This window comes from Aquarana catesbeiana, linkage group LG04, assembly GCF_042186555.1.
Source record: "Aquarana catesbeiana isolate 2022-GZ linkage group LG04, ASM4218655v1, whole genome shotgun sequence".
Lineage (NCBI taxonomy): Eukaryota > Metazoa > Chordata > Amphibia > Anura > Ranidae > Aquarana > Aquarana catesbeiana.
The window spans coordinates 266,490,296-266,516,580 of NC_133327.1; the positions used below are offsets into that span (position 1 = coordinate 266,490,296).

The following is a 26,285-nucleotide window of genomic DNA, read 5'->3' on the forward strand; positions in this document are numbered from 1 at the left end:
CCAGCCATACATGGAGCAAACTTCTTTCCTGCAAGCACAGGTTGCTCGATTCCCCAACCAACACAGACAGTGTTGATGCGGGAATCCCTCCTGTCGAGGGCAGGGGAAGCCATCCCCGCCGGGAGAAGACAGTGATTATTGCTAGCGGCTACAGCAGGCGCTAGTGGTAATCACAGGTAAAACCCAGCATGCTAGTTGTACCCAAGTTGATTGATCGATCAACTTGATACATTCAGTCTGCCCATACATGGTTCAAATCTCGGACAGTTTCTGGTGAAGATTTAAGCCGTGTATGGCCTTCCTTAGATGAGTGCTGAATACCAGGATTGGACCGATTTGCTCATCACCCTAAGTGAACAAGTCTATTGCAGACTGGGCTATCCACATAAGACTGAAGTGTTTAAAAGTCCAGCCTGTAGCATAGTAAGGCCTTCTTAAAACAGAAGGTATTCATATGTCTTATTCAATTACATACAGTATCCCAAAAATAAGAGGATTATTCCTCATTTCAGGACCATGTAAATTGTTTACCGCTCTGGTCAGATGCACATCCAGAGACTGTGCCTTACTCCATAAACTGCACTGATGATGGGCAAACAGCTGCATTCAGTTAGGGAGAAATTGCGCTCTAATATTAGCCTGTATTTGCACTACACATCAGTTGTTCCGGATGTGCATCTGGCCAGAGAGGCAAAAAGCAATGATTTTGTATTTCTCAGTACACTGTCCTGAAATGATGAATGCTCCTCCTATTTTTGGGCTATGAGATAGAATGAGACATGGGAAAATCTTCTGTTTTTAGAAGGCTTTACTGTGCTATGCAGTGATTAGAGTTAGAGATTTTTGATTATTTGAATTCCTTCTCACCATAACCTGTATCATAGGAGATGCAGTCCAATTTGTAAATACAGAGAAGTTTTATATGTGTCGTGGTCTGCTGACTAGGCTTGGCTCCCACTTAAAAACATCCTATTCCAGTCCCTGTATTTTCTGCATAGTCCATAGTCCGTGTGCTGTGACCTGGGAATGTTAAAGTGGTTCCAAAGGCCAAAGGTTTTTTTACCTTCATGCATGAAGGTAAGAAAATCTATGTGCAACTCCTCATAACCCCCCCCCCCCCATACTCAATTTTGATCTAATCTCGATTCATTGTGCACGAGAGCAGCTGCTCTCCCATCTCTTCCTCTTTGTTAGCTCAGACATAGTAGCAGCTGTCAATCACAGCCAGTGAGGCAGGGGCGGGGCTGAGCCCTATTCTGTGTGTCAATAGACACACAGAGTGGGCTCTGGAGCGAGCATGTATAAGTGCCCCCATAGCAAGTGGCTTGTTATGGGGGCACTCAGCAGGGGGAAGGAGCCCAGAGTGCCACCGGGGGACATGAGAAAAGGAGGATTGGGGCTACTCTGTACAAAGCCATTGCACAAAGCAGGTAAGTATACCATGTTTGGTTTTTTTTTGTTTGTTTTTTTTTTTTTTTTTTACTTCAAACATGGTCTAAATTCCCTTTTGTGGTCCCTAGTAAAGCAGGGACACTGGTGACCCACTCTTATCAGTGACTGTGCGTTAATTAGTTTTTTGCCCATACCAAATAAACAGGCTAGGGCAGAACATTGCTGAACTTCAGAATTAAAGAAACAGTAATACTTTAAAAATGACCATAATTAACTCAATCACCTCTAACATGGGTATATTTGACCAAAATATACAAATTTCCTGTTTCAATCGTTTTATTAAGTTTTCAAGTAACAAAAAAAAAAAAAAAACATTATAAAGTAGCAAAATCAAGTACAATAAGGAAGTGTTGTCATAAGCACTATATAGGGAAATGGTGACATCCACATAAATGAAGGAAGGGGGTTTAGCCAGTGTCCCATGAAAAGTCCATTAGTAGGTAAGAAAAACTTTTCCAATGTGGTCAACTTTAAAGAGTCCCTTATAGCAGTATATGTCCGGCCATGTTCTGAGATAAGGCCAGACAACAGATGGGCCTTGAATCAGACCAACATCGTAATATACACATTTTTTAGCATATTGTAAGTCCTAATCATTTGGAAATTGCTGTTTAAATCAGGACTGTTTAGAGATACGCAACCTTTCTAAAAATGATTTTTGTGGTGTGCCATCATGTAAAAACATTATACAATAGTTCTATTGGTTGCGCTTGGCAAAGGCACACTGCATAACTAAACTTCTCATGTAAAATATAATCCCAAGGGAAATCAGAGCAGCAAATGACTTCAATGAATAAATCATAAAGCTTTCATTTTAAGAATATTTTATATTCTATAAGGTATATAAGAGCAAGTCTAAGTCATACAGAAAATGTTTTGCCTTTTAAAACAAGACCAAAGAGAATGAGAGGGGCTGTGTAGCCATCATTGCTTTTTTGTGACCCTACAATAGGATGATTAGTGTGCCACTCAGTTTCTTGCCCGAGGGAAAAGATATTGAAATGAAAAAAAAAAAAATAATTGACAATTTTTCAGTTTTTCCTAAATGCTGCAAGGGGAAAAAACCCAGATTCAGCAACATCTGTAAAGCTAAAATTAATTGATTTCCTTGTACCCTAATTTTATTAGGAAGGTCTGCCGGCATTAAGCATTTAGAATCAGACATGTGTTCAGCTGCATGAAATCACTGTCACTGAGAAGAAAGAAAACTGTTAGAGTGTAGTGAAAAACTATGAAACAGCAGCAGGAAGATTGAGCAGTAAAATGATAGACATCAACAGGTAATCTCCTTCACACACGTGTAGGGTTGAGAAAACCTTCAAGCAGAAAATGATGTATTTTTCAGATAAGTGAGGGCGTCTGTATCACTAGAAAAATTGGCCGCTATAGGCAGCTAAGTGCACCTTGTGTCTCTTGGATACAGCAAATGATAACCTCTGCTCAGGCGTTTTCCTGATTAACCCCATAACTGCAGCTAATTGCTGACTGCTCAGGCATACCTATGCCACCTATTTTAGTCCATGTTGAGCTGTTTGCTAGAAAGAAAAGGGTATAATCTTTAGATCCTCTGGGTATGTTGTGTATCTTTCATCAGCAACCACATCCTCAATTTTTAGTTTACATACTAAATCAATCCAGTAACAACACAATCGAATAATATGAAAAAGTATCCAAATGCTAAAACTTTATAGGCAGATGCACAATTTTGACCATATTGTGCTAATTGCGAAATAGGTTTTTAGCTTGACTCTTTGCGGTATTGCCGTCAGAGTGGTATAATGCTATCTTCATTACGGTTATTGTTTTGTACTTCTATTATCCTGGCTTATCATATTGTGAAGTGGGAGCGGCCGGTCCATGAGGGGCGCAGGGGTGTCGCCTCCCTAGTTTGCTTGCGGGGCGCCAGACTCATAGCTTTCTGTGAGGTTTTTTTTTTTTCAAGCCACATGATTAGAGCCTGAGGCTTGAATTGGCTTGAAAAAGGTTGGGCTCGGGGCGCAACTAGCCTTGAAAAAGGTTGGGCTCGGGGCGCAACTAGCCTTGAAAAAGGTTGGCTGGGAGGAGAAGCCGCAGCGCTGCGACCATGGAGGGCGGAGTGCGGACCTGGGAGTTTTGTTTGTTGCCCCCCCCCCAAAAAAAAAAACCCTGTCAGGACACAATAACTCAGCTGGGGAGATTGCTGCACTAATTTTGCATAGTTAGTACAGCGGCTCTGACTGGAGCTGACAGTTTTTTTGGTTGAACGAAAAAAAAACTCATAGTATGTATCAGGCTTAACTTCAGCTTGTTCAATTAGGCTTTGACAATAAAACCTGGAAGCTGATTGGTTTCTATGCAGAGCTTCATCAGATTTTGCACTTTCCAGTGTTGGTAAATCAACCCCTCTAGTATGTTTTTTTTTTTTTTTTTGTGAAGGGACACAAATTTGGGTGTCCACAAATGCAGGCTAGTATGGTCCCAGTTCTGCTCATCTCTTTCAAGTTCCCAAGAAGGGCATTTGGACAGTATAGGATATTAGTGAGTAGTTTAGAAAGCTGGATAAGTCTAGCTCCAATGGATTCTCATACAGATTGAATTAAAGGTAAATTGAGAGGATTTTCTGCGTTTAGTACACTGGCAACGTTTACTGGGTTGTATGGTGCTTAAAAATGCATGTTACAACTTGAAACTATATTGCCTTTTGTCTGTTAATGTGCACCATTATCCATAATATAATAAGACATTAAATGTCAGTATTAAATCAACAATATCCTGAATCCCAACTTTGTAAGAAGTGTGTCAGCTTTCATGTGATTTGGGGACTTATGAAAGCTTCTAAATACATACTAGGGATATTATGTTTCCTGATACCAACCCCCTTAGAAATCTTGGGGGGGGGGCGTGTTACCGGATGCTGCCAAAGAAAAGAACAATGGATTTTTTATACTCGCCATAAAATCCTTTTTTTGGAGCCCATTGAGGGTCATAGCTTAATAATAATAATAAGCAACCTAAGGTTATACTGTCACCTACAAGAGAAATGAAAACACTAGGTCCATATAAAACTGAAAAAACGTCTTCTTCAGTCTATAACTCCTCTTACCTCACATGCTCAGTCGTAGCAAGCAGTCCAAAGAGAAATCTATAGCATACATGGGGAGGGAGCTGTGTCTTCAATAGACTCCAAGAAAAGGATTTTATAAAGAGAGGAAAAAACTTATTTCTCTATCATCCATTAAGGTACACAGCTTAATGACAATAATCAACCTAGGGATGCCCTAAAACAGAACCTAGAGAAAATATAAACATAGGTCCAGGTTGCAGCCTTTCAGCCTTTGACCATAAGCTCTCTCTACCATAGAGTGGGCTTAGATCATAAAAGCAGGCCATTTCTCTTGCAGCACATAGGCCTGTACAATAACCAAATGAAATTTACTTAGGAATTGTGGATCTGTAAGCCTTAAGAACTTATTTTAGGTCCTTCTGAAATAACAAAACGGGAATCCATCTGCCTAAAATACCGTATATACTCGAGTATAAGTCGTTCCGAGTATAAGTCGAGGCCCCTAATTTACCACAAAAAACTGGGAAAAATTTATTGACGAGGGTGAGAAATGCAGAGGGTCAACAATGCCCATCTGCAGCTGCCTGCCTCCCTGTGTCCTGTGCAGCCTAACTGTACCCTGTGCATGTGTCCTGTACATGTGTGTCCTGTACATGTGTGTCCTGTACATGTGTGTCCCTGTGTGCATGTGTCCTGTACATGTGTCCTGTACATGTCCTGTGTGCATGTGTCCTGTGTGAATGTGCATCCTCCCTGTGTCCTGTGCAGCCTACCTGTGTCCTGTGCAGCCTTCCTGTGGCGATCTCCAGCCTCCCTGTGGTGATCTCCAGCCTCCCTGTGGCGATCTCCAGCCTCAAACGGCGGCCGGCGTGTGATGATAGTGTTCGGCGGCCATTCCACAGTTCAAAAGCCGCGCCTCCTCCTCGTCTGTGATAGGCTGACCGCTGAATGCCTATCACGGACATTCTCTCATTCTCATACCACGGACGAGGATGAGAGAATGTCCGTGATAGGCTGTACACTGACAGCTGTTCAGCCTATCACAGACGAGCAGGAGGCGCGGCTTTTGAATGCTGGAATAGCCGCCGAACACTATCATCACACGCCGGCCGCAGTCTGCCTGCATGACACGCTGATCATGCAGACAGACGGCGGTGACTCGAGTATAAGTCGAAGGGGACACTTTCAGCCCAAAAAAAAGGGCTGAAAAATTCGACTTATACTCGAGTATATACGGTAGGTAAAGACTGAAAGGCAAATCTTGACAGTCCTCACCATATTCAGACCGTGAAGAAAAATCTCCTTGGGGTGAACTGGTGCTGGGCACATGAAAGGTAACACAATATCCTCATTAAAGTGAAATGAAGCAAAAAAACAAGCGTAGTCATCATTACAGAATCTGAAATGCCCCTGTCTCTCTGGGTTAGGATGTCAAAGCCAGTAAATGAGAAGCAGGGTAGAGATAACATCTTTGGGCAATCTGGTATAGGCCATGGTGCATCAACCAAGAGGCGAACAAAGTCCGCTAATCACAATCCCTGAGGCCAATCTTGAGATAGAACAATGACTGGAATGGTCTTGGCCTTGATTCTACAAAGTATATGAGGTGAAAGCTTTAGGGGAGGAAATACATGGATAGCTGATTAAAACAAATGAAAATCAAATGCGAAGGTCGACGCATTTCGGGGGGGGGAACCCTGCTTCATCAGGACCTGGGATAGCAACATAAATGAGCTGTAACAATACACATAAGCTGTTATTATGTGTATTGTTACAGCTCATTTATGTGGAGATCCTAGGTCCTGATGAAGTGAGGTTCCCTGCAAAATATGTTGACCTTCACAGGTTGATCTCAAGATCACATATACAGCAGACTTTGGATGGTTAATTTGTACATTTGATTTTAATTTGTTTTAATGGATGTGTCTGAATAAAGTGTTAATATTTTAGAATTGTACTCTCTGCGTTTATATCACACACTTGGAGGTATAGTTAAAGTCCCAGGTTCGATTTCCCCCCCGTTTTGTACAAATTTAAGGGATGATACCTCCAAGGTTATAGATTGATACCACACGCCATCCTCATACACAATAGGACCCTGCTATAGTGGATAAACTAAAAGTGGCAACATAAATGCCCAAACATGCAGAAAAAGCATCAGTAAGAAGTTGCCCAGATGGTAAGGCAGGCAGGGTGTTAGTCTGGTTCCTTTTCTTATATGTGTGCTACCCCTGGCAGACCATTCACCTAGCCCACAGCCTAGGCAGGAATCCAGCCCTCTGTCCACTACAATTCATCGTCATACTTGAATGAGTTAAAGTACGATCACAAGAAGTGCCTTGGCTCAACCAGGTCTTGCTTCCTGAGCTATTGCTTAGTATAAGCGCTGAACTGGGGTCCATTTTTCTGCCAAATTGAACAGCCTTTTTTTTTTTTAAGTAGTATACCTAACGGGCTTTTGGAGTTGCATTGGTGATCTTTTAAGTAAGAAGGATCCAAACCTGTCAGAGGATTATGTGTACATTCCTGAAAGGTTTCCTAAGAGAAAATTATGTTTGTTATTTCATTTAGCAACAGCTGGCTTAGTCCAACCCATGTTTATCAAATCTAATCGGAATAAATGACACTTGGGATTCCAGTAATGATGTTGCACATGCAGTTTGGCTGGTGTTGCTGACCAAGTTCACAGCCAGCTGGCTAACCTTGTCATATTATCATCATGTATCTCCTCCTCTGACTAGTACCTCTGTGTTACCAGGGCACCTCTTCAGCCAGCTGGCTGCTAGCCACAACTGATGGCATCAATTCATAAGATTACTGATGTTAGCCAGCTCCATGAGAAAAATATTGCACTATAAAAAAATACAAATGTAATTTTTACAGTAAGTGTATTTGGTGAAGGAATTATATGATCATGCACTGGGAATGGGGATAATTGGTAGTTAAATGATCAGCGACTAGCCTCCCGCAGTATAAAATGATCAGGTGCCAGCTCCCTGTGGCATAAAATGACCATGTGCCCCTCCTCACCTCCGTTCCTAACTCTCAGGTATATTTCACTGAGAGTGAATAATTGTGTGCATGTCAGGTTATTGGAGGACGTTATGTGGGATCTGTATGCATGGATCATTTTGAGAAGTTCTGGTGTCACATACTCAGCTGTCAGTGGTCTTATTTTCCTGACTTCCAACGGGGGGGGGCAATGTGATTCTTATTGTGACATGAGTAGGCGGTGGAGGAGATGGGGGAGGGGGCCTTCGCCCCCCCACCAATTTCCAGTGCTGGAAAGTGCACTCATAAATAACATTTATTTCTGCACTTCTGATTAACAAGAAAGGGACTGAAATGTGTTACAATTATAGCTGTCACATCCTAATATCTTAATGCACAGTAATAATTCACCAACATGCAGGAGCCCATGTGTGTCATTCATATTTATATTTCTCTTATGAGTTCACATTTTTCTGCCTTTAACCTTTTACCTGCCAGAGACAGACAGTCGAATGGCTAATACTGTGTTTTCACTCAAGCTCTGATCAAATAAAAGCCTTTTTCAGATCATATATTGGTTGTAATCATAGAAGATGCGCGTGTGTACCTTGTTTGCAGCTTTAAGTGTTTTGCCCTTTCAAGGACTGCCATTGCCATGTGGTAATGGAAGTGATAAGCCTTAGCACTATCCGGATAAATGGGAGTAGGCTGACTCAGCAGAGTCAGGTGGTGGTGATGGGCAGACTGAATAGGAAGTACAGATTAGGAATGTTGTACTGCTGTGCCTCATGCATGCTGTATGATATACCTTTCGTATATGTAAAGTGTAGAGGTTAATGGGGATTTCCATAATATATGCCTACTCCTCCAAATGATGGTTTAACAAGGGGGAGTGGTAGCACTCCCCGATAAACATCTATTGAACAACATCTGTTTTCATTGCATGGTATGTGGCTCTGAACCAAAATACACCTGTTTAAGGCAAGGGACCATAGGGGATTGACACTTCCCTAAAACATTTTTTTAATTGGATATACCAAATAAATTGTTGAACTTTGTTTTTTATAAATAAATTGTTACTTTCGTTCCATACCTTAACAACATTTAGTTTGCTAATGCACATTGTCATAAACAATTGCCAACATTCTTTTTTTACTGGTTTTCACTATTTTTCATCCTGCTTTGCATCTCCGTGCCATAGATCTCTTCCAGCCTCTTTCTAGTCACTTGCTGTCGATGTGTAAGTTCTTCAGCAACTTTTGCACTTATTTCTATAGGACGAGCTACCTGATGGCAACAATAGTGGAAAATGTCTAGGCAGTCTTCATGGACAGGGCTACTTGTAGTCTCCATGATGTGTGCATGATACTGGGTGACAATGCTGGAGCACCACTGTGAGACAGCTGTCATTCCAAGAGAAAACTCCTTAAAAGTTCCAGCCTGTAAAAAAAAATAAAAAAATACTGTAGCTGCTTCAATATAAGGACACTTACCTGTCCAGGGATCCCCGTGATGTCAGCACCCCTAGCAGATTCGTCAATCTGCTTTGGGTGCAGGCGCCGGCATCTTCACTTGCCTGTTTCCTACTGTGCATGCTGAATGGTCCCGCTGTCTTCTAGAAGGGGCTGGAAATTTTGTAGATTGCCGCGATCGCTGTGCGGCAATCTTACCCGTTACTGGGAGCGGGTACCTGGTTTTGACAGGTACAATTTTCACATGCAGTTTTCTTTGGTTCACGTAAATCAGGGGTCGCAAAAGGGCCAGTTTACTGTACTCCAAATTTTAGGGGTCCGCACTGTGGCCATTGGGAGTAACAAAATGTCCTGGTGTCAGTAAGAGTAAACAATCCACATGATTGTTATTAGGGGGAGTAATAGTGTCCCATTAGTGGTGTCAATGAATGGAATAGTGCCCCTTTAGTGATGTCAGTGGGAGGAATAGTGCCCCTTCAGTGGTGTCAGTGGGAGGAATAGTGCCCTTTAGTGATGTCATTGGGAGAAATAGTGCCCCTTCAGTGGTATCAATGGATGGAATAGTGCACCATCATTGGTGTTAATTAGCGGAATAGGGCCCGATTGTCAGTATAAGTGGCAGGAGCTATGCTCCACTGTTGCTGACATTGGATGAAAATAATGCCCCATGGGCCAGATAAAGGCAAGCAAAGGGCTGCATCCAGCCCCCGGGCCGCAGTTTGGAGACCACTTACATAAATCATTGCTACTCTGTTAAATATATTAGCTAACTGAATCATTTTCATAATGCAAAAAGGGTAAATACCAGATTTCAACTTTTGCAATCATATCCCCTCTCAAGCATCTCTTCTCCGGAGAGAATAAGTTCAGTGCTGGCAACCTTTCCTCATAACTAAGATCCTCCAGACCCTTTATTAGCTTTGTTGCCCTTCTCTGTACTTGCTCCATTTCCAGTACATCCTTCCTGAGGACTGGTGCACAGAACTGGACAGCATACTCTAGGTGAGGCTAGACCAAAGTCTTGTAGATTGGGAGAATTATCATTTTATCTCTGGAGTTAATCCCCTTTTTAATGCATGCCAATATATTGTTTGCTTTGTTAGCAGCAGCTTGTCATTGCATGCCATTGAGCCTGTCATCTACTAGGACCCCCAGGTCCTTTTCCATCCTAGATTCCCCTAGAGGTTCTCCCCCAGTGTATAAATTGAATTCAAATTTTTGCCACCCAAATGCATTATTTTACATTTTTTCACATTAAACCTCATTTACCATGTAGTTGCCCACCCCATGAATTTGTTCAGATCTTCTTGCAAGGTTTCCACATCCTGCAGAAAAGTTATTGCCCTGCTTAGCTTAGTATCGTCCGCAAATACAGAGATTGAACTGTTTACCCCCATCCTCCAGGTCATTTATGAACAAATTAAATAGGACTGGTACCAGCACAGAACCCTGGGGGATCCCACTTTCCACCCCTGACCATTCCGAGTACCTCCCCCATTTATCAACACCCTCTGAACTCACCCTTATAGCCAGTTTTCAATCCATGTACTCACCCTATGGTCCATGCCAACGGACCTTACTTTGTACAGTAAACGTTTATGGGAAACTGTGTCAAATGCTTTTGCAAAATCCAGATACACCACCTCTACAGGCCTTCCTTTATCTAGATATGCAGCTCACCTCCTCATAGAAGGTTAGTAGATTGGTTTGGCAAGAACGATTCTTCATGAATTCATGATGATTACTGCTAATGATACTGTTCTCATTACTAAAATCTTGTACATAGTCCCTTATCATCCCCTCCAAGAGCTTGCATACTATTGATGTTAGGCTAACTGGTCAGTAACTCACAGGGATGTATTTTGGCCCTTTTTTAAATATTGGTGCTACATTGGCTTTTCTCCAATCAGCTGGTACCATTCCAGTCAGTAGACTGTCAGTAAAAATTAGAAACAATGGTCTGGCAATTACTTGACTGAGTTCCCTAAGGACCCTCGGGTGCAAGTCATCTGGTCCCGGTGACTTATTAATGTTACGTTTTCCAAGTCTATTTCTAATTCTGTCCTCTGTTAGCCAGGAGGATGCTTTCTGTGATGTGTCATGAGGATAAACACTGCAGTTTTGGGTACTGAAGCCCCCTCCCCCCCGATTCCCTTGTGAAGACTCCCCATCCTTTGTAACCAGATTTCCTTCCTCATCGTTTATGCGGCCAATATGGTCTGTCCTCCCATTTTTACTGTTTATATACTTGAATTGAATTCTTGGGATGTTTTGTTTGCTCTCCTCCGCTATGTGTCACATGGAGTTAATCAGGTTGAATTGCATAAGCGTTACAGGTCAGTCTGCTGTTTTTCATGTAATTGCCAATCAGAAGGTTGGGAGTAAGGAGGAGACCTGTCAGTAAAAGTAAAACTGCAGCAGAAAGTTCAGGTCCTCTTCCTTGCCAGACAGGGTTGTCCTATGCGAAAGAGATGTGTAAATCTCAAGACTGGATGGGCAGTTATACAAATCTTTTGGCATGTAAAACCATTCTCAAATATACATGTAATCTATGCATATAGCTGTTTTCCTTGAGTTTGGCATTAAAGTCTTGGTTACCCCAGCATTTCATATTCCTGATATGTGGCTACTGTACCATCTACTTGTATGAAAAAGTATCCTGTTCTCTTTGTATTGCTTCCTTTGTATGAAATCCCTGTGTTCCTGCTAGTCTCCCTCTTTTCCTATTAAAAACCGACCACACTAAGCAGAAGAACACACCATGGTCAGTTCTCAAGCTGTGCTGGGAACTCAGCCTGCTCTCCTCCAATGATCAGACTTGTCCTGACACACCACCTTGCACGGCCATTCACTGGGAAGCTCAGTGTAATGTTGCTTCTCTTCCCCCCAGCTCTTATGCAGCTGAGAACAGAGGGAATGTGATCACCTATAAAAAGGGGGAAAAAAGATATTTATAATGTTTTTTTTATCTATACACAAATGGTTTGCCTTTTGTTTAAGTTTTAATTGAATGGGCTGTTTTACAAGGTGATCATTCACAATCACTTTAAGTAGCCAATGAGGTAGAAAAATAAATATCTTGAAATAATCGTTTCTACTGCATTGACCGCCTTGTTTTTTTTTTTTTTTTTTAACAGGAAATGTAGGTGTATTTCATTTTCATTAAATATAACAAAAGGAAACTTTTACTCTGCTCAGAAGCCTCTGCTGGAAACAGCTGTAATCTGATGGACAGGCTATATATTAGCACTGAGGACATGCTCAGATTTCGCACATACACTTCAGTAATAGAAGGGAAAAGTCTTACTAAGCATTACCATGATAAGGCTTTCAGTATGTTGCAGTGCCTTTCAATTTGAATGACATGCCAGTGTATATACACACAGTGCACCATAATGTAAATGCATTTTTTTACGTTTTAAATATTTATATTTTAAAAATATTAAGATGGCAAAAAGGAAACAGTCAAATGTACAGTAAATTGAAATGAGCAGTGTTGTCATGGGCCCAGCACAACTTAAGTACATGCATTTTATTGCACAATAACTCAAAAATGTGATCTAGTAACAGTATGGTAACCTGTATGGAAGTCAGTGAATGTCTGCCTCCATCAGCGGCTTCTGGGACAGGTATTTTCACTTATTGATTCAAAGCATGTCCATTTTCTAATAATATTTTTAATTGACCAATAGTACCAATGTTGATCTCTTATCATTTCCCTTCCAGGACTCTGTTACAGAACAATTATAGCTTCTTAAGGGACATTAACATCTTCCCGCCTCTTGTCACAATTGGGATCTACTGCTCTGCTCTCTCAGCTTCCATGAGCAACCTTATTGGAGCTTCCCGCATCCTCTACGCATTGGGAAAAGACAAGCTATTTGGTAAGAACATTTTGTGTACTGCGGGTACCTGACGGAAAATTGCCAAAATTACAAAGACAGATAAAGAAATTTAATAGCTATTTTCTAAGAGCGAATACCTTTACTAAGAGCTAATACAAAGGAAATTATAAACCATGAATACAGTATATGTTTTTATTTTGTAACAAACCATATATAGAGGGGCAAAAAAGTATTTAGTCAGCCACCAATTGTGCAAGTTCTCCCACTTAACAAGATGAGAGAGGCCTGTAATTGTCATCATAGGTATACCTCAACTATGAGAGACAAAATGTGGAAATAAATCCACGCAAACACATTGTCTGATTTTTGAAAGAATTTATTTGCAAATTATGGTGGAAAATAAGTATTTGGTCACCTACAAACAAGCAAGATTTCTGGCTCTCACAGACCTGTATCTTCTTCTTTAAGAGGCGTCTCTGTCCTCCACTCATTACCTGTATTAATGGCACCTGTTTGAACTTGTTATCAGTATAAAAGACACCTGTCCACAACCTCAAACATTCACACTCCAAACTTCACTATGGTGAAGACCAAGGAGCTGTCGAAGGACACCAGAAACAAAATTGTAGACCTGCACCAGGCTGGGAAGACTGAATCTGCAATAGGCAAGCAGCTTGGTGTGAAAAAATCAACTGTGGGAGCAATAATTAGAAAATGGAAGACATACAAGACCACTGATAATCTCCTTCGATCTGGGGCTCCACACAAGATCTCACCCCGTGCGGTCAAAATGATCACAAGAACGGTGAGTAAAAATCCCAGAACCACACGGGGGGACCTAGTGAATGACCTGCAGAGAGCTAGGACCAACATAACAAAGGCTACCATTAGTAACACACTACGCCGCCAGGGCCTCAGATCCTGCAGTGCCAGACGTGTCCCCCTGCTTAAGCCAGTACATGTCTGGGCCCGTCTGAGGTTTGCTAGAGAGCATTTGGATGATCCAGAAGAGGATTGGGAGAATGTCATATGGTCAGATGAAACCAAAGTAGAACTGTTTGGTAGAAACACAACTTGTCGTGTTTGGAGGAAAAAGAATGCTGAGTTGCAACCAAAGAACACCATACCTACTGTGAAGCATGGGGGTGGCAACATCATGCTTTGGGGCTGTTTCTCTGCAAAGGGAACAGGACGACTGATCCGTGCACATGAAAGAATGAATGAGTCCATGTATCATGATATTTTTAGTGCAAAGCTCCTCCCATCAGCAAGGGCATTGAAGATGAAATGTGGCTGGGTCTTTCAGCATGACAATGATCCCAAACACACCGCCCGGGCAACGAAGGAGTGGCTTCGGAAGAAGCATTTCAAGTTCCTAGAGTGGCCTAGCCAGTCTCCAGATCTCAACCCCATAGAAAACCTTTGGAGGGAGTTGAAAGTCCATGTTGCTCAGCGACAGCCCCAAAACATCACTGCTCTAGAGGAGATCTGCATGGAGGAATGGGCCAACATACCAGCAACAGTGTGTGACAACCTTGTGAAGACTTACAGAAAACGTTTGACCTCTGTCATTGCCAACAAAGGATATATAACAAAGTATTGAGATGAACTGTTGATATTGACCAAATACTTATTTTCCACCATAATTTGCAAATAAATTCTTTCAAAAATAAGACAATGTGATTGTCTGGATTTGTTTCCACATTTTGTCTCTCATAGTTGAGGTATATCTATGATGACAATTACAGGCCTCTCTCATCTTTTAAAGTGGGAGAACTTGCACAATTGGTGGCTGACAATACTTTTTTGCCCCACTGTATACTATACAGTTTATACAGCAAAAAAAAAATACAGGTAGATTGATAGTTAGGCAGTCCATACGATTCATTTTTTTTCGCTCAACTAGGAGGTTGACGGAAAAAAAAAAAAGGAACCAATTCGCCTAACCACACATTTAATGTGGATGGGGGAATCATTTCTGCTGATCTATTGTATTCAATGATCAATGTTGCCAGATATTTCCGGCGGCACTAATTATTCAAGAAAAACCCAACAGGCTGGTTGTACACAAAGTGGCACTCTCATGGGCATATTTTATGTTAAGGGGCACTCTGTTGGGCACATTTTATGTTAGGGGCACTCTGATGGACATATGTTATTTTAATAGTAAAACTGATGGGCACATTTTATGTTAAGAGGCACACGGATGTGAACATTTTGTTATGCCCATCAGAGTGCCCCTTAACATAAAATATGCCCATCAGAGTACCCCTTAACATAAAATATGCTCATCAGCATGACCCTTAACATAAAATAAGTAGCATTCTGATGGGCACATTTTATCTTAAGGGGCACTCTGATGGCCATATTTTTTTTTAAGTGCAAAACTGATGGGCATATTTTGTTGTGCCCATCAGAGTGCCGCTTTACATTAAATGTGCCCATCAGAGTGTCCCTTAACATAAAATGTGTCCATCAGCATGCCCCTTATATTACGTTAAGGGACACTCTGATGTTCACATTTTATGTTAAGGGGAATTCTGATGGGCACATTTTATTTTAAGGGGCACGCAGCTGGGCATATTTTGTTGTGCCCCTTACATTAAATGTGCCCATAAGAGTGTCCCTTAACATAAAATGTGCCCATCAGCATGCCCCTTATATTATGTTAACCACCTCAATGCAGTGCACTTACACCCCCTTCCTGCCCAGACCAATTTTCAGCTTTCAGCGCTCTCAAGGTTTGAATGACAATTACTCAGTCATGCAACACTGTACCCATATGAAACTTGCGTCCTTTTTTTCACACAATTAGAGCTTTCTTTTGGTGGTATTTAATCACTAGTGGGTTTTTTATTTTTTGTGCTATAAATAAAAAAAGACCATAAATTTTGTGAAAAAAATGCCCTTTTCTTTGTTTCTGTCATAAAATTTTACTAATTAGTAATTTTTCTTCATACATTTTGGCCAAAAATTTATACTGCTACATATCTTTGGTAAAAATAACCCAAATTAGTGTTTATTATTTGGTCTTTGTGAAAGTTATAGAGTCTACAAACTATGGTGCCAATCACTGAAAATTGATCACATCTGATCAGGCCTTCAGTACATCAGGTGAATCTCATTTCTTGAGACACTAACAAGTCAGGAAAGTACAAATACTCCCCAAATGACCCCTTTTAGAAAGTAGACATTCCAAGGTATTATGTAAGTAGTATAGTGAGTTTTTTTAAGTTGTAATTTTTTCCCACAAATCTTTGCAAAATGAAGATTTTTTTTTTTTTTACAAAATTGTCATATTATTAGGTTATTTCTCACACACAGCATATGCATGCAACAAATTACACCCCAAAATACATTCTGCTACTCTTCCCGAGTATGGCAATACCACATGTGTGAGACTTTTACACAGTCTGGCTATATACAAAAGACCAACATTGAAGTAGCACCTTCAGGCTTTCTACGAGCATAAATTACATATCTCATTTCTCAACCACCTATTACACTTTTGAAGGCCCTGGAGCACCAGGACAATGGAATTGCCCACAAATGACCCCATTTTGGAAAGCAAACACCCCAACGTATAATCTACGAGGCATAATGAGTCTTTTGAACGGTTCATTTTATTCCAGAAGTTTTTGGAAAATGTGGAAAAAAAATTAAAACGCATTTTTTTTTTTTTACACTAAGTTGTAACACAGCATGTATATAGCAAAAATTACACCCCAAAATACATTCTGCTACTCTTCCTTAGTATGGCGATACCACATGTGTGAAACTTTTACACAGCCTGGCCACATACAGAGGCCCAACATTGAAGTAGTACCTTCAGGCGTTCTAGGAGCATAAAGTACACATCTCATTTCATTCCTACCTATCACACTTTTGAAGGTCCTTGAGTACCAGCCCAGTGGAATTACCCACAAAATGACCCCATTTTGGAAAGCAAACACCCCAACGTATATTCTATGAGGCATGGGCTGCAAATAGTTACTCGGGTACTCTGATGGGCTGCAGATAGGTGCTCGGGTACTCTGATGGGCTGGAACCAGGTACTCGGGTAAGTGGATGAGCTGCAGACAGGTACTCGGGTACTCTGATGGGCTGGTGACAGGTACTCGGGTACTCTGATGGGCTGGTGACAGGTACTCGGTTACTCTGATGGGCTGGTGACAGATACTCGGTTACTCTGATGGGCTGTGACAGGTACTCGGTTACTCTGATGGGCTGTAGACAGGTACTCAGGTACTCTGATGGCCTGGTGACAGGTACTCAGGTACTCTGATGGCCTGGTGACAGGTACTCGGGTACTCATATGGACTGTGACGGGTACTCGGGTACTCATATGGACTGTGACGGGTACTCGGGTACTCATATGGACTGTGACAGGTACTCAGGTACTCAGATGAACTGTGACAGGTACTCAGGTACTCTGGTGGACTGTGACAGTTACTCAGGTACTCTAATGGACTGTGACAGTTACTCAGGTACTCTAATGGACTGTGACAGGTACTCTGGTACTCTATTGGGGGGGCAATCAGTGTGTGTTGGTGTACACTGTAAGCGGTAATGAGATGTTACCGCAATCTCCTTCTCATACCCGATCGATGCGTGAGAAGGAGAACCCAGTAACATCTCGTTACTGCAGTTTGTTGACATTTAGTGATCAGCTGTGAAAGGATCACAGCCGATCACGTGGTAAACAGTTGCCGGCCAATGGCCATTTACCAGCATCGGTGACGCGCCAATGTGTGCGCCGTGCAAAGTGGGGCGGTACCACCTGTGATTGGCCGTGACTTTATCACAGCTGATCACGTGGTAAACAGCCATGCCCAATGGCTGTTCACCCCCCTCGGTGGCGAGCGTTGTCTCTGTGACACGCCGCCACCGAAGGTACAGGGATGCGCACACACGATCACGCGCATTCCCTGTTTAAATGGACGGACATCATATGACGCCTGCCCTGAACGAGAGCCGTGCCGCCTGGCCATTATATGATGGCTGGCGGGCAGGAAGCGGTTAAGGGACACTCTGATGGGCACATTTTATGTTAAGGGGAAATCTAATGGGCACATTTTATGTTAAGGGGTAAGCTGATGGGAACATTTTATGTTAAGGGGCACGCAGATGAGCATATTTTGTTGTGTCCATCAGAGTGCCCCTTGCATTAAATGTGCCCATCAGAGTGTCCCTTAACATAAAATGTGCCCATCAGCATGCCCCTTATATTATGTTAAGGGACACTCTGATGGGCACATTTTATGTTAAGGGGAAATCTGATGGGCACATTTTATGTTAAGGGGCAAGCTGATGGGCACATTTTATGTTAAGGGGCTCTCCGATGGGCACAATTTATGTTAAGGAGGGACACTGATGGGGGTATCTGATGTAAGGGGAAACTGACAGGAATGCCTGATGTAAGGGGGCACTCTGAAGGGGACAACTGATGTAAAGGGACACTGTGATGGGCACACCCAATCTAAAGGGCACTCTGATGGGCAAACCTGATGTAAGGAGGCACTCTTATGGTGACACCTACTCTAGGAGGGCACTCTGATGAGGGGGGAACCTTATATAATGGGGCGCTCTGGTGGGGACAAATGATGTAAGGGGGCACACTGATAGGAGACACCAGATGTAAGGGGGCTTCCATTGGAGAAACCTTATGTAAGTTGGCACTCTGATGGGAATACCTGATATAAGGGGGTACGCTGATGGTGGCAATTGATTTATGGGAGTAATCTGATGGGGGTACCTAATGTAATGAAGTACTCAAGGTACGGGCACCTGATGTAAGGGGCAACACTAATGGGGACATTTACATTTACAGAGTATTACCAGTGTGAGTGGAGGAAACAGTAGAAAAAATGCCAGAGAGGCTTTTGCCACGAAAAGGAAGGTAGACACTGAAAACCGAGCCTTCAAAGATGAATGGACAGACCAATATATTTTCATTCTTCCTATGAGAAATTTAAAACCAGTTTGTCTCATTTGTTGCGAAACCATGGCGTTAATAAAAAGTAGCAATGTGAAGCGCCACTACAAAACAAAACACAGTTCGTTTGAGCAAACATACCCACAGCATTCCGAGGTGGGGGCACGTAAAATAACTGAACTGAAAGCCCAGTATGACAGATGCACCAAAGTCCTCTCACATTAATTTACTGCCCAGCAGCGTGCAAATGAATGTTCACTAAAAGTAGCGTGGATTTTGGTTCAACAAAAAAGACCATTTACTGATGGTACATTTGTAAAAGAGTGCTTGAATGCTGCTGCTTAAACTTTACTTGAGGGTAAACAAAAAGATGAGCTGTGTGAAAAAATAAACCAAATCCCACTGTCAGCATCAACAGCAACAAAAAAGACTGAAATATTAACAGAGGATGTATTGGCACAGCTTGATACAGCTATTCAGAGTGCGTTATGCATTTCTTTAGCCATTGATGAATCAACAGATACAACTGTTGATGGCTAGCTATAACTGACCAAAAACGACACATGCTCTGAAGCAAGTACGAGACGTAAGCTATTGGCTACTGGCTATTGAACGTCCTTTTTCTAGTCCCATCGTACGTGTTTTACATCAACTCGTTCTGGATGGTCGGATTTTGGTTTGACCATGTGTAGGCAATACCGCTTGAATGGAATTCCGTTGGAGTTCCATCGGAGAAACCTTCGGAGTTTATTCTGACAGTAAAACCGGTCGTGTGTACGCGGCATAAGAGAGCACTTTGGAGGAACTGATCCTGCTGACTTCTGGTTACAGACTGTGCCCGAGATTGATTTCCCTTGTCTAATCGAGGTAGCACTACACACCTTGACCATGTTTGGATCTACATACAACTGTGAGTCAGCTTTCTCCACTATGAACATTATTAAAACTAAGTATCGTTCCAAGCTCACCAATAAGCGCCTACATATGTGCATGAGAATGACAGTAACTCAATTTAGGCCAAGATTCAAACTACTGGCAGGACAATCGTAAGCCCATTTTTCTCACCAGACAGGGAAGGTTGCACTTTTTCAAATTGACAACTTTAGTTGTTTAAGTCAGCAGGTGCTATTTTCTTTTACTTGAAAAATGGATGTGCTTTTTATGTTTTATTAAAGAGTTATTGATTTGTTTCCATGTTGTTTCTGTTAAAGATAGTTGTTTGTTTTCCATACAAAGACAAGAGCAAATGTAAAGCTATCCTAGTTCCAACTGTTCACATGTTTAATGTCGTAACTGAAACTTGACAAATATTGTTGTAATGCTATGGAAATTGTACATTTATCATTTTTTGATAGACATACAGTAACTCTAATCTTTAGGAGTCATAGCACAGACCTGAGATTCAGACCTCGGCCCAAAGAAAATTTTAGCGACCTGACTTCCTTGAATTTTAATTTAAGATCCCTGCTATAGAGGGATATCCTTTTTTCATTTTTCATGTCTGAGGTTTACAACCACTTTAATAGGACACCAGAGTTACTGTGTCATTGTCATGTTCCTGCTCCTCTACGTTTGGCTCTGCCTTCTTGTGTTTTGACTGCAGGTCCCTACCTGTTCTCATTGTGAGTAGACCCTGTAACATTCTTATGCATAATTTCCCTGAACTTTCTTAGTTTCACCTTAGACCTGATCGACCTCCTTGCTCTGAATTTTTTCTTGTTTTGACTTTGCTGATGTGCCACCTGCCCTGATATTGGCTGTGATCTGACTTTGCATCTGCTCTGTGCTCTGATGGTTGGTTCCAGTCAACACAAACAACTACCATAGGCAACTCTTCGTGTCTACAACATGTTTCCTAGCTGTGACTTTGTCAGGATTGGGATTCCTATACATATCCGCAGAACCCTCCAGAACCTTCCTGTTACATCTGAGGTGGGCCGTTATAACAGGCAAAGTTTTGGCACTTGCATGATCTTACGGATCTTGCTACTAAATATTGCCCTTACACATTTCCATCGGCCCATCACTACGATAAACAGTCTCCTTGACTAATTGAAATTTAGAGGCAGGAAGGGACAAGCAAGCTTCAGCAATATCAGAGAATGCCAAAAGTGTAGATGAAACCTGGTGTGCTTGGCCAAAGGCACCTTAGCTATTCAGATTTAGAAGTGCTGTACGAGTGCAAGACATATAGGACCAGCACTGTATATTATCACTTTTTATGCTTTTGTTTCTGATTAACTCAATCAAACTAACTTAATCACATATGCAACCTATATCTAGAAGAAATATAGCTTACAAGGCTGTTAGCCTTCCCGAGTAAGGGGTTCTCTTTTAGCAAAGTCCAGTTTTCTCTATACAAGAAAAAATGCCCCTCTCCCTTCTCTCTCTGGATTTTTTAAATTTTTTTTTGAATGAGCATTGATAATAACACAGCAAAGCATCTTCGCTTCTTCAGTCCTCTTGTCCTGATTAGAGTACTCTTGGCAAGATTATCTCCAAGAGGTCCTGGTGTGTTTTTATCCCATACACTAAGTAAAATCAAATGAATATGCAAATTCAGAACTTCCAGGCTTATTACTGTATCTGATTGGGTAAACACATTTGTGCGCATACTGTCAAAGCAATGTATATAGTACATGTTTATGTTAATAACTGAACATGATTCATTCATTCCTTCTCAGAGAGGTGCAATATTTTTTCTGTAGGATATGATTGTTATTATATAATGTACGCTGCGCTTCCAAAGGCTTTTTTGGAATATTATGTTGAATCATTGTACAGTATAACTTGCAAAAAACAATTGTTTCTTGGAGTAAAAACCTTTGCCTGAATTGGTTGTGAGGTAACAGCAGTACTTAAGTGCAGCACCTTGTTGTGTCTACAAGTTCCTGAGTCTTCAACTTAATCCCTGTGAAGCCTCCATGCATTTGTGGCCCAGGCAATACATGAGGTCTCGCCTTATGCTCAAACTGAGATTAAGCCCCTCTCCCTTCCTGTGCTAAGTCTGCTCTCTGCCACTCTGCTCTCAAATGCCAAAGCTTTAAGCCGGCCATAGCCGGACGTCAGCTTATGGCACAGGGCTCTGAAGGAACGGCACGGGTGGCCATTTCTTCAGAGCGCATGCACCAGTGATGTCACTGGCTGCATGTACAGTAAATATCTCCTAAATGGTTCATGTTTAGGAGATATTTACAATACCTATAGGTAAGCCTTATTATAGGCTTACTTATAGGTAAAATTCAGAGATGGGAGTTTACTCCTACTTTAATGCATTCCCTGAGCTGAGCTGAGCCATGCTGTGTGTATCAATAGACACACACAACCTGGCTCAGGATTGAGCCTGCAGGTGTTCCTCCTTTGATAGAGCACTGAGAATAGGAGGAGCCCAGAGCACCGGCCGGGGGCCCCAGAAGAAGAGGTTCAAGGCTGCTCAGTGCAATACCATTGCACAGAACAGGTAAGTATAGCATGGTTGTTATCTTCCAAAAAAATTGCCTTTACAAATGCTTTAAGCTTCCTTTACAACAGTGATATGGGGTTAGTTCTTAAATTATCTTGCTAGAAATATCTTTCAGTATAACATAAAGGATAGTAATAATTAAAAAATCTGAACCAGTGTGATGTTCTCCAATTTTGACCAGCCATTGTTAAGAAGCCCATATGGTGTCACAGAATCTACATGTACTTTTCTATAGTATAGTTCCCTTGTAGTATGGATCTAAAAAAAAATCATGCTGTGGGTTCCATATCCATACCCTAACATCCTGGTAAACGCAGGAATTATTTAGCTACCAGTTCTTATTGTAGTTCCCAAATGCCCACCTTTTTTATTTAGTGAAATGGAGATATATATCCTGTTACATTTGCAGTGTAAGGCAGGTCATAGATCATGCAATTTTTCTTTCCTTCAACCACAGGTGGAAGGAAAGAGAATTGCTTGATTCCCCCATCCACACAGTCAGTTTGTTGATAGGGGAATCTCTCCCGCAGCGCTATTGTGTTTTGCCAGCAGGAAGGGCAGGGAGTCTTCTCTACCAGCAGAACACAATGATTAGTGTTGCCAGCTATAGCCGGCAGCACTGATCTTTGGGAAAAGCCTGACAGGCTGGTTGTACACAAGTCGATCGATAGATCATCTTGTGTACAACCAGGGTGCCCATTTATGGATCGAAATTCAGCTGGTCCCTGCTTAGCCGGCCACATTTTGATCCATGTATGGCCAACTATAGGGTTTTTTGTTTTGTGATGCAGACAAAGCAGTTGTAACACACAATGTGCTATCAATTTGATAACAATGTTTAAAAGTTTGAATTATTTGATGGACTGCTGTCTGACTTCACAACCCTTAGAAGCCGTGTTCGACCTCAGTTACTATGTAGTTGTACAACTACTAAACACACATTGGTTCTTATTTCTTGCTGCACTGGACTCTCTGCTTACAACATTATTACTTAATAACGGTATATTAGGTCCCATTAGTTTCAGAATAACTTGCGCCAACTCTTTGAGCACATTTTACGGTCTTCAGTGTCAGATCCTGATGTTTCCCCTTTCAAACACCTGTTATATCTTGTAAAGCACTACAGTGGTTGTTCCAGTGGTTTGGTTAGGCAGCATAAGTCGCATGACAAACACTTATGGAATAAAGGACAATTTACATCATAGATATAGGTATTTCTAATGTAATGGGGACTGTTTATGATGATGACAATACAAAAATGGAGTGCTGTGGCCATCAGTGTGATTTAGTTTATATGTATGTTGTTTTGAAACCTCCTTCTCTTTCCTGACATTTTCTAATTAAAGTTTTCTCCTTATCTGTTCCTCCATTTGAATGAATTCCTCCCATCCTCTCCAAGCGCAGCTCACTCATACTGCTGGACGTCCTTGTCAAGTCCTCTCCATCCTTGGCAGGGACTCTCAGCTATCACTTAGGCGATAGGAATATCAATGCTTTCTTTGGCTGCCTTTTGAAAGGAAGACCTGCTCGGTTTTGTCCGTCTACTGTCCGTCTCTCTGACGGCTTGTAGCAGAAATCCTGTCATGAGTGTCTGCGATTGCGAAAATGAAAAGAGGGGTGGGGGGTATGCTAGAGATAAGGCTTCCATTCTTTTTACAGTATTCTGATGCAGCATTGAGAATATATCACGCTTTCCCTGTCCACAGCTGCTGTGAAATTTCCTGCTGTCGACTTCTGTGGCTTCGAAAAAATGTTTATCACAGTTTTTCACTTGTTCTCTATTTTAGACCCGAGCTTAGAATAATGACACTTCTGACTCTGAAAAGCAAACTGTCGAAAAGTGAAGGAGTTTGTTTCTAAGAGTTTCAGTTAACCAGGTCTACATTTCCGACAAGATAGATGCATTTGATGATTGACTGCTTGAATTGTATGTTTGAATTATGCGATTTTTGCTATAATAAAATAATCATTTAGACAGAAAGCTGTCATAGTACAACATGTTGCTATCAATGCAGCTGCGCTAGTTCTGTTTGAACAGCTAGAAACAAATCCTTAATGCAAACACCACTCCAGGATCTAGTATATGTTGTTTTAAAAAAAAAAAAAAGCGACACAACTGTGAGGCTGTTTTACATGATGAGGATGCTACATATTAATGTACGTTCCAGTAAAATGAGTGCTTAAAATACATATGTATTAAGCAACAAGCCATTCAGAGTCCTGTGAGAGCAGCATCAGACAGAAGACAGACGTGCCGATTGCAAATTCCTGCAACTGGGGATGGAGGATTCCTGTTTGATCGGGTCATTAACTCTGCTGATTTTGTTTCTTTATTTCTGGGGAAATATGACTTGAAAAGTATAATACAATGGTTTTGCACATTATACTGTCATTTAGGTTAAAAAGTACGGATATAAAAACCAGACGAGCAGAACATTGAATCAGGTCTATGAATGGTTGCAGAAGGAGGCCTTAGGTAATTTATAGGGAAAGATAATAAACTCCCCTTTTTCGTTTGTTAATAGTATAGATGTCCTGATTCTTTTATAGTGTGATATCAAATGTATCAATCCACAGACTTACTGACATGTTAAGCTATCCATAGAGATAAGGTGACAGTTGTTTTCTAAGTTATTGATATATGAGCAGATCTCCCAGTGATTTGACAGTGCCTGGGAGATCTGCCTGTCCTTGCAGTGAATGTCGAAAAGGTCTTTTACTTCTGGTTCATGTGATCTTTCTTTTGATATATGTAAAGTTAAAGCACTGTTCCTTTCACCCTAGCAAAATGGCTACATAACCATTTGCAATGGTTTTTAAATGATAAGTTCACTTTTTATAAAGAATAATAAATGCACATCTTTTTGCAGGGGTAAAAAATTAGCATTTATTATTTTTTCACTTTCAATACATTTGTATTGAAAAAAATTGAGGTACAAAACATAGCATGAGAAAACTTTTTCAAATAGCCAAGAAGATGAAAGTTAGCAGGAACATATCTGCAGAGGATGTAAAAAACATCCACTGGTATAAAGAGCATATAAATAAACAAAACTTGTAGCCTGTATGTTAGAGTAGGTATCAATGAGCCAGGTAATTTTGCATCAGGCCGCAAAACAATAGCCAGATCAGAACATTAAGTCTGAATAAATAACATGGTGCAAGAAAGAAATAAGGAAAGAGGAAGGAAGGATGTCCACAGTAGGAAGGTGGGAAAGAGAGGTGGGGTAAGGGGGAGGGGAATGAACATTGAGAATGGCCAAAACCAGCACCCCAAAGCTGGTTTGCTATAATGAGGTATAACTCACCATGGACAGTGATGGGTGGGCATATTGTATTCACAGGGTCCATATCTCGTAGAATTTATTTTGTGTGTTCAGCAGGATGCTGGTCAGTTTTTCATTGATAAAGAACCCGGGGGACGCACTGACGAACTTCCTCAAAAGAAACAAATTGTTTCTTCCAGGCTTTGGCGATGGTCTGTTTTGCCGCTAAGAAAATGCAGGTTGCCAATTTGAATTGGGGTTTAGTAAAATTGGGGGGTTTAAGGTCTAATAAGCCATACCAAGGGTCTCCGGGGAAAGGATGGTCGAACAAAGAATGTATGAGCTTCAAGACCTTGGTCCAAAATCGTGTGAGCATGGGACATGTCCACCAGGTATGTAAAACGTCGCCCAGCGTTGGGCAGCCACAAAAGTACAGACCTGGGAAGGCTGAAGATGGGCTATGCGTGATGGGGCCAGGTACCATCTGGTAACTGCTTAGAACACAGACTCGATAGTATTCACATTAATAAAGCAGGATGCTATTTTGTGGTCCAGATATGCAACTAATCTGGTGCACCGGAGGTCTTTCTCCCACTTGGAAACGTAGGAAGATTTTTCATTACTTCCTTTTCTGAAAACATACTGGGAATGGGAGGAGATCTCTTAGACTGATCTGATGGCAGCGGTAAAATTTTGAATTTCTCCTCACTTTCTGTCTCACTCACTATGGTCACCTAGACAGAGATAGAGAGTAAATCAACCTAGTGAGGTGGGTTGATTTACCAAAGTCAATTAGCCTGGTTACCTTGCAAGGGAAG

The 26,285-nt window shown here is 41.5% G+C and overlaps 1 protein-coding gene across 1 annotated transcript in view; it reads left to right on the top strand.

Moving 5' to 3' along the window:
* Window positions 1–26,285, top strand: part of LOC141139902 (solute carrier family 12 member 9-like) — a 289,342-nt gene that overhangs the window by 132,816 nt on the left and 130,241 nt on the right. Inside the window, exon 7 of the mRNA XM_073626475.1 lies at window positions 12,685–12,842. Within this exon, the coding sequence (XP_073482576.1) occupies window positions 12,685–12,842 (158 nt within the window). The remainder of the gene's footprint in view (window positions 1–12,684; window positions 12,843–26,285) is intronic.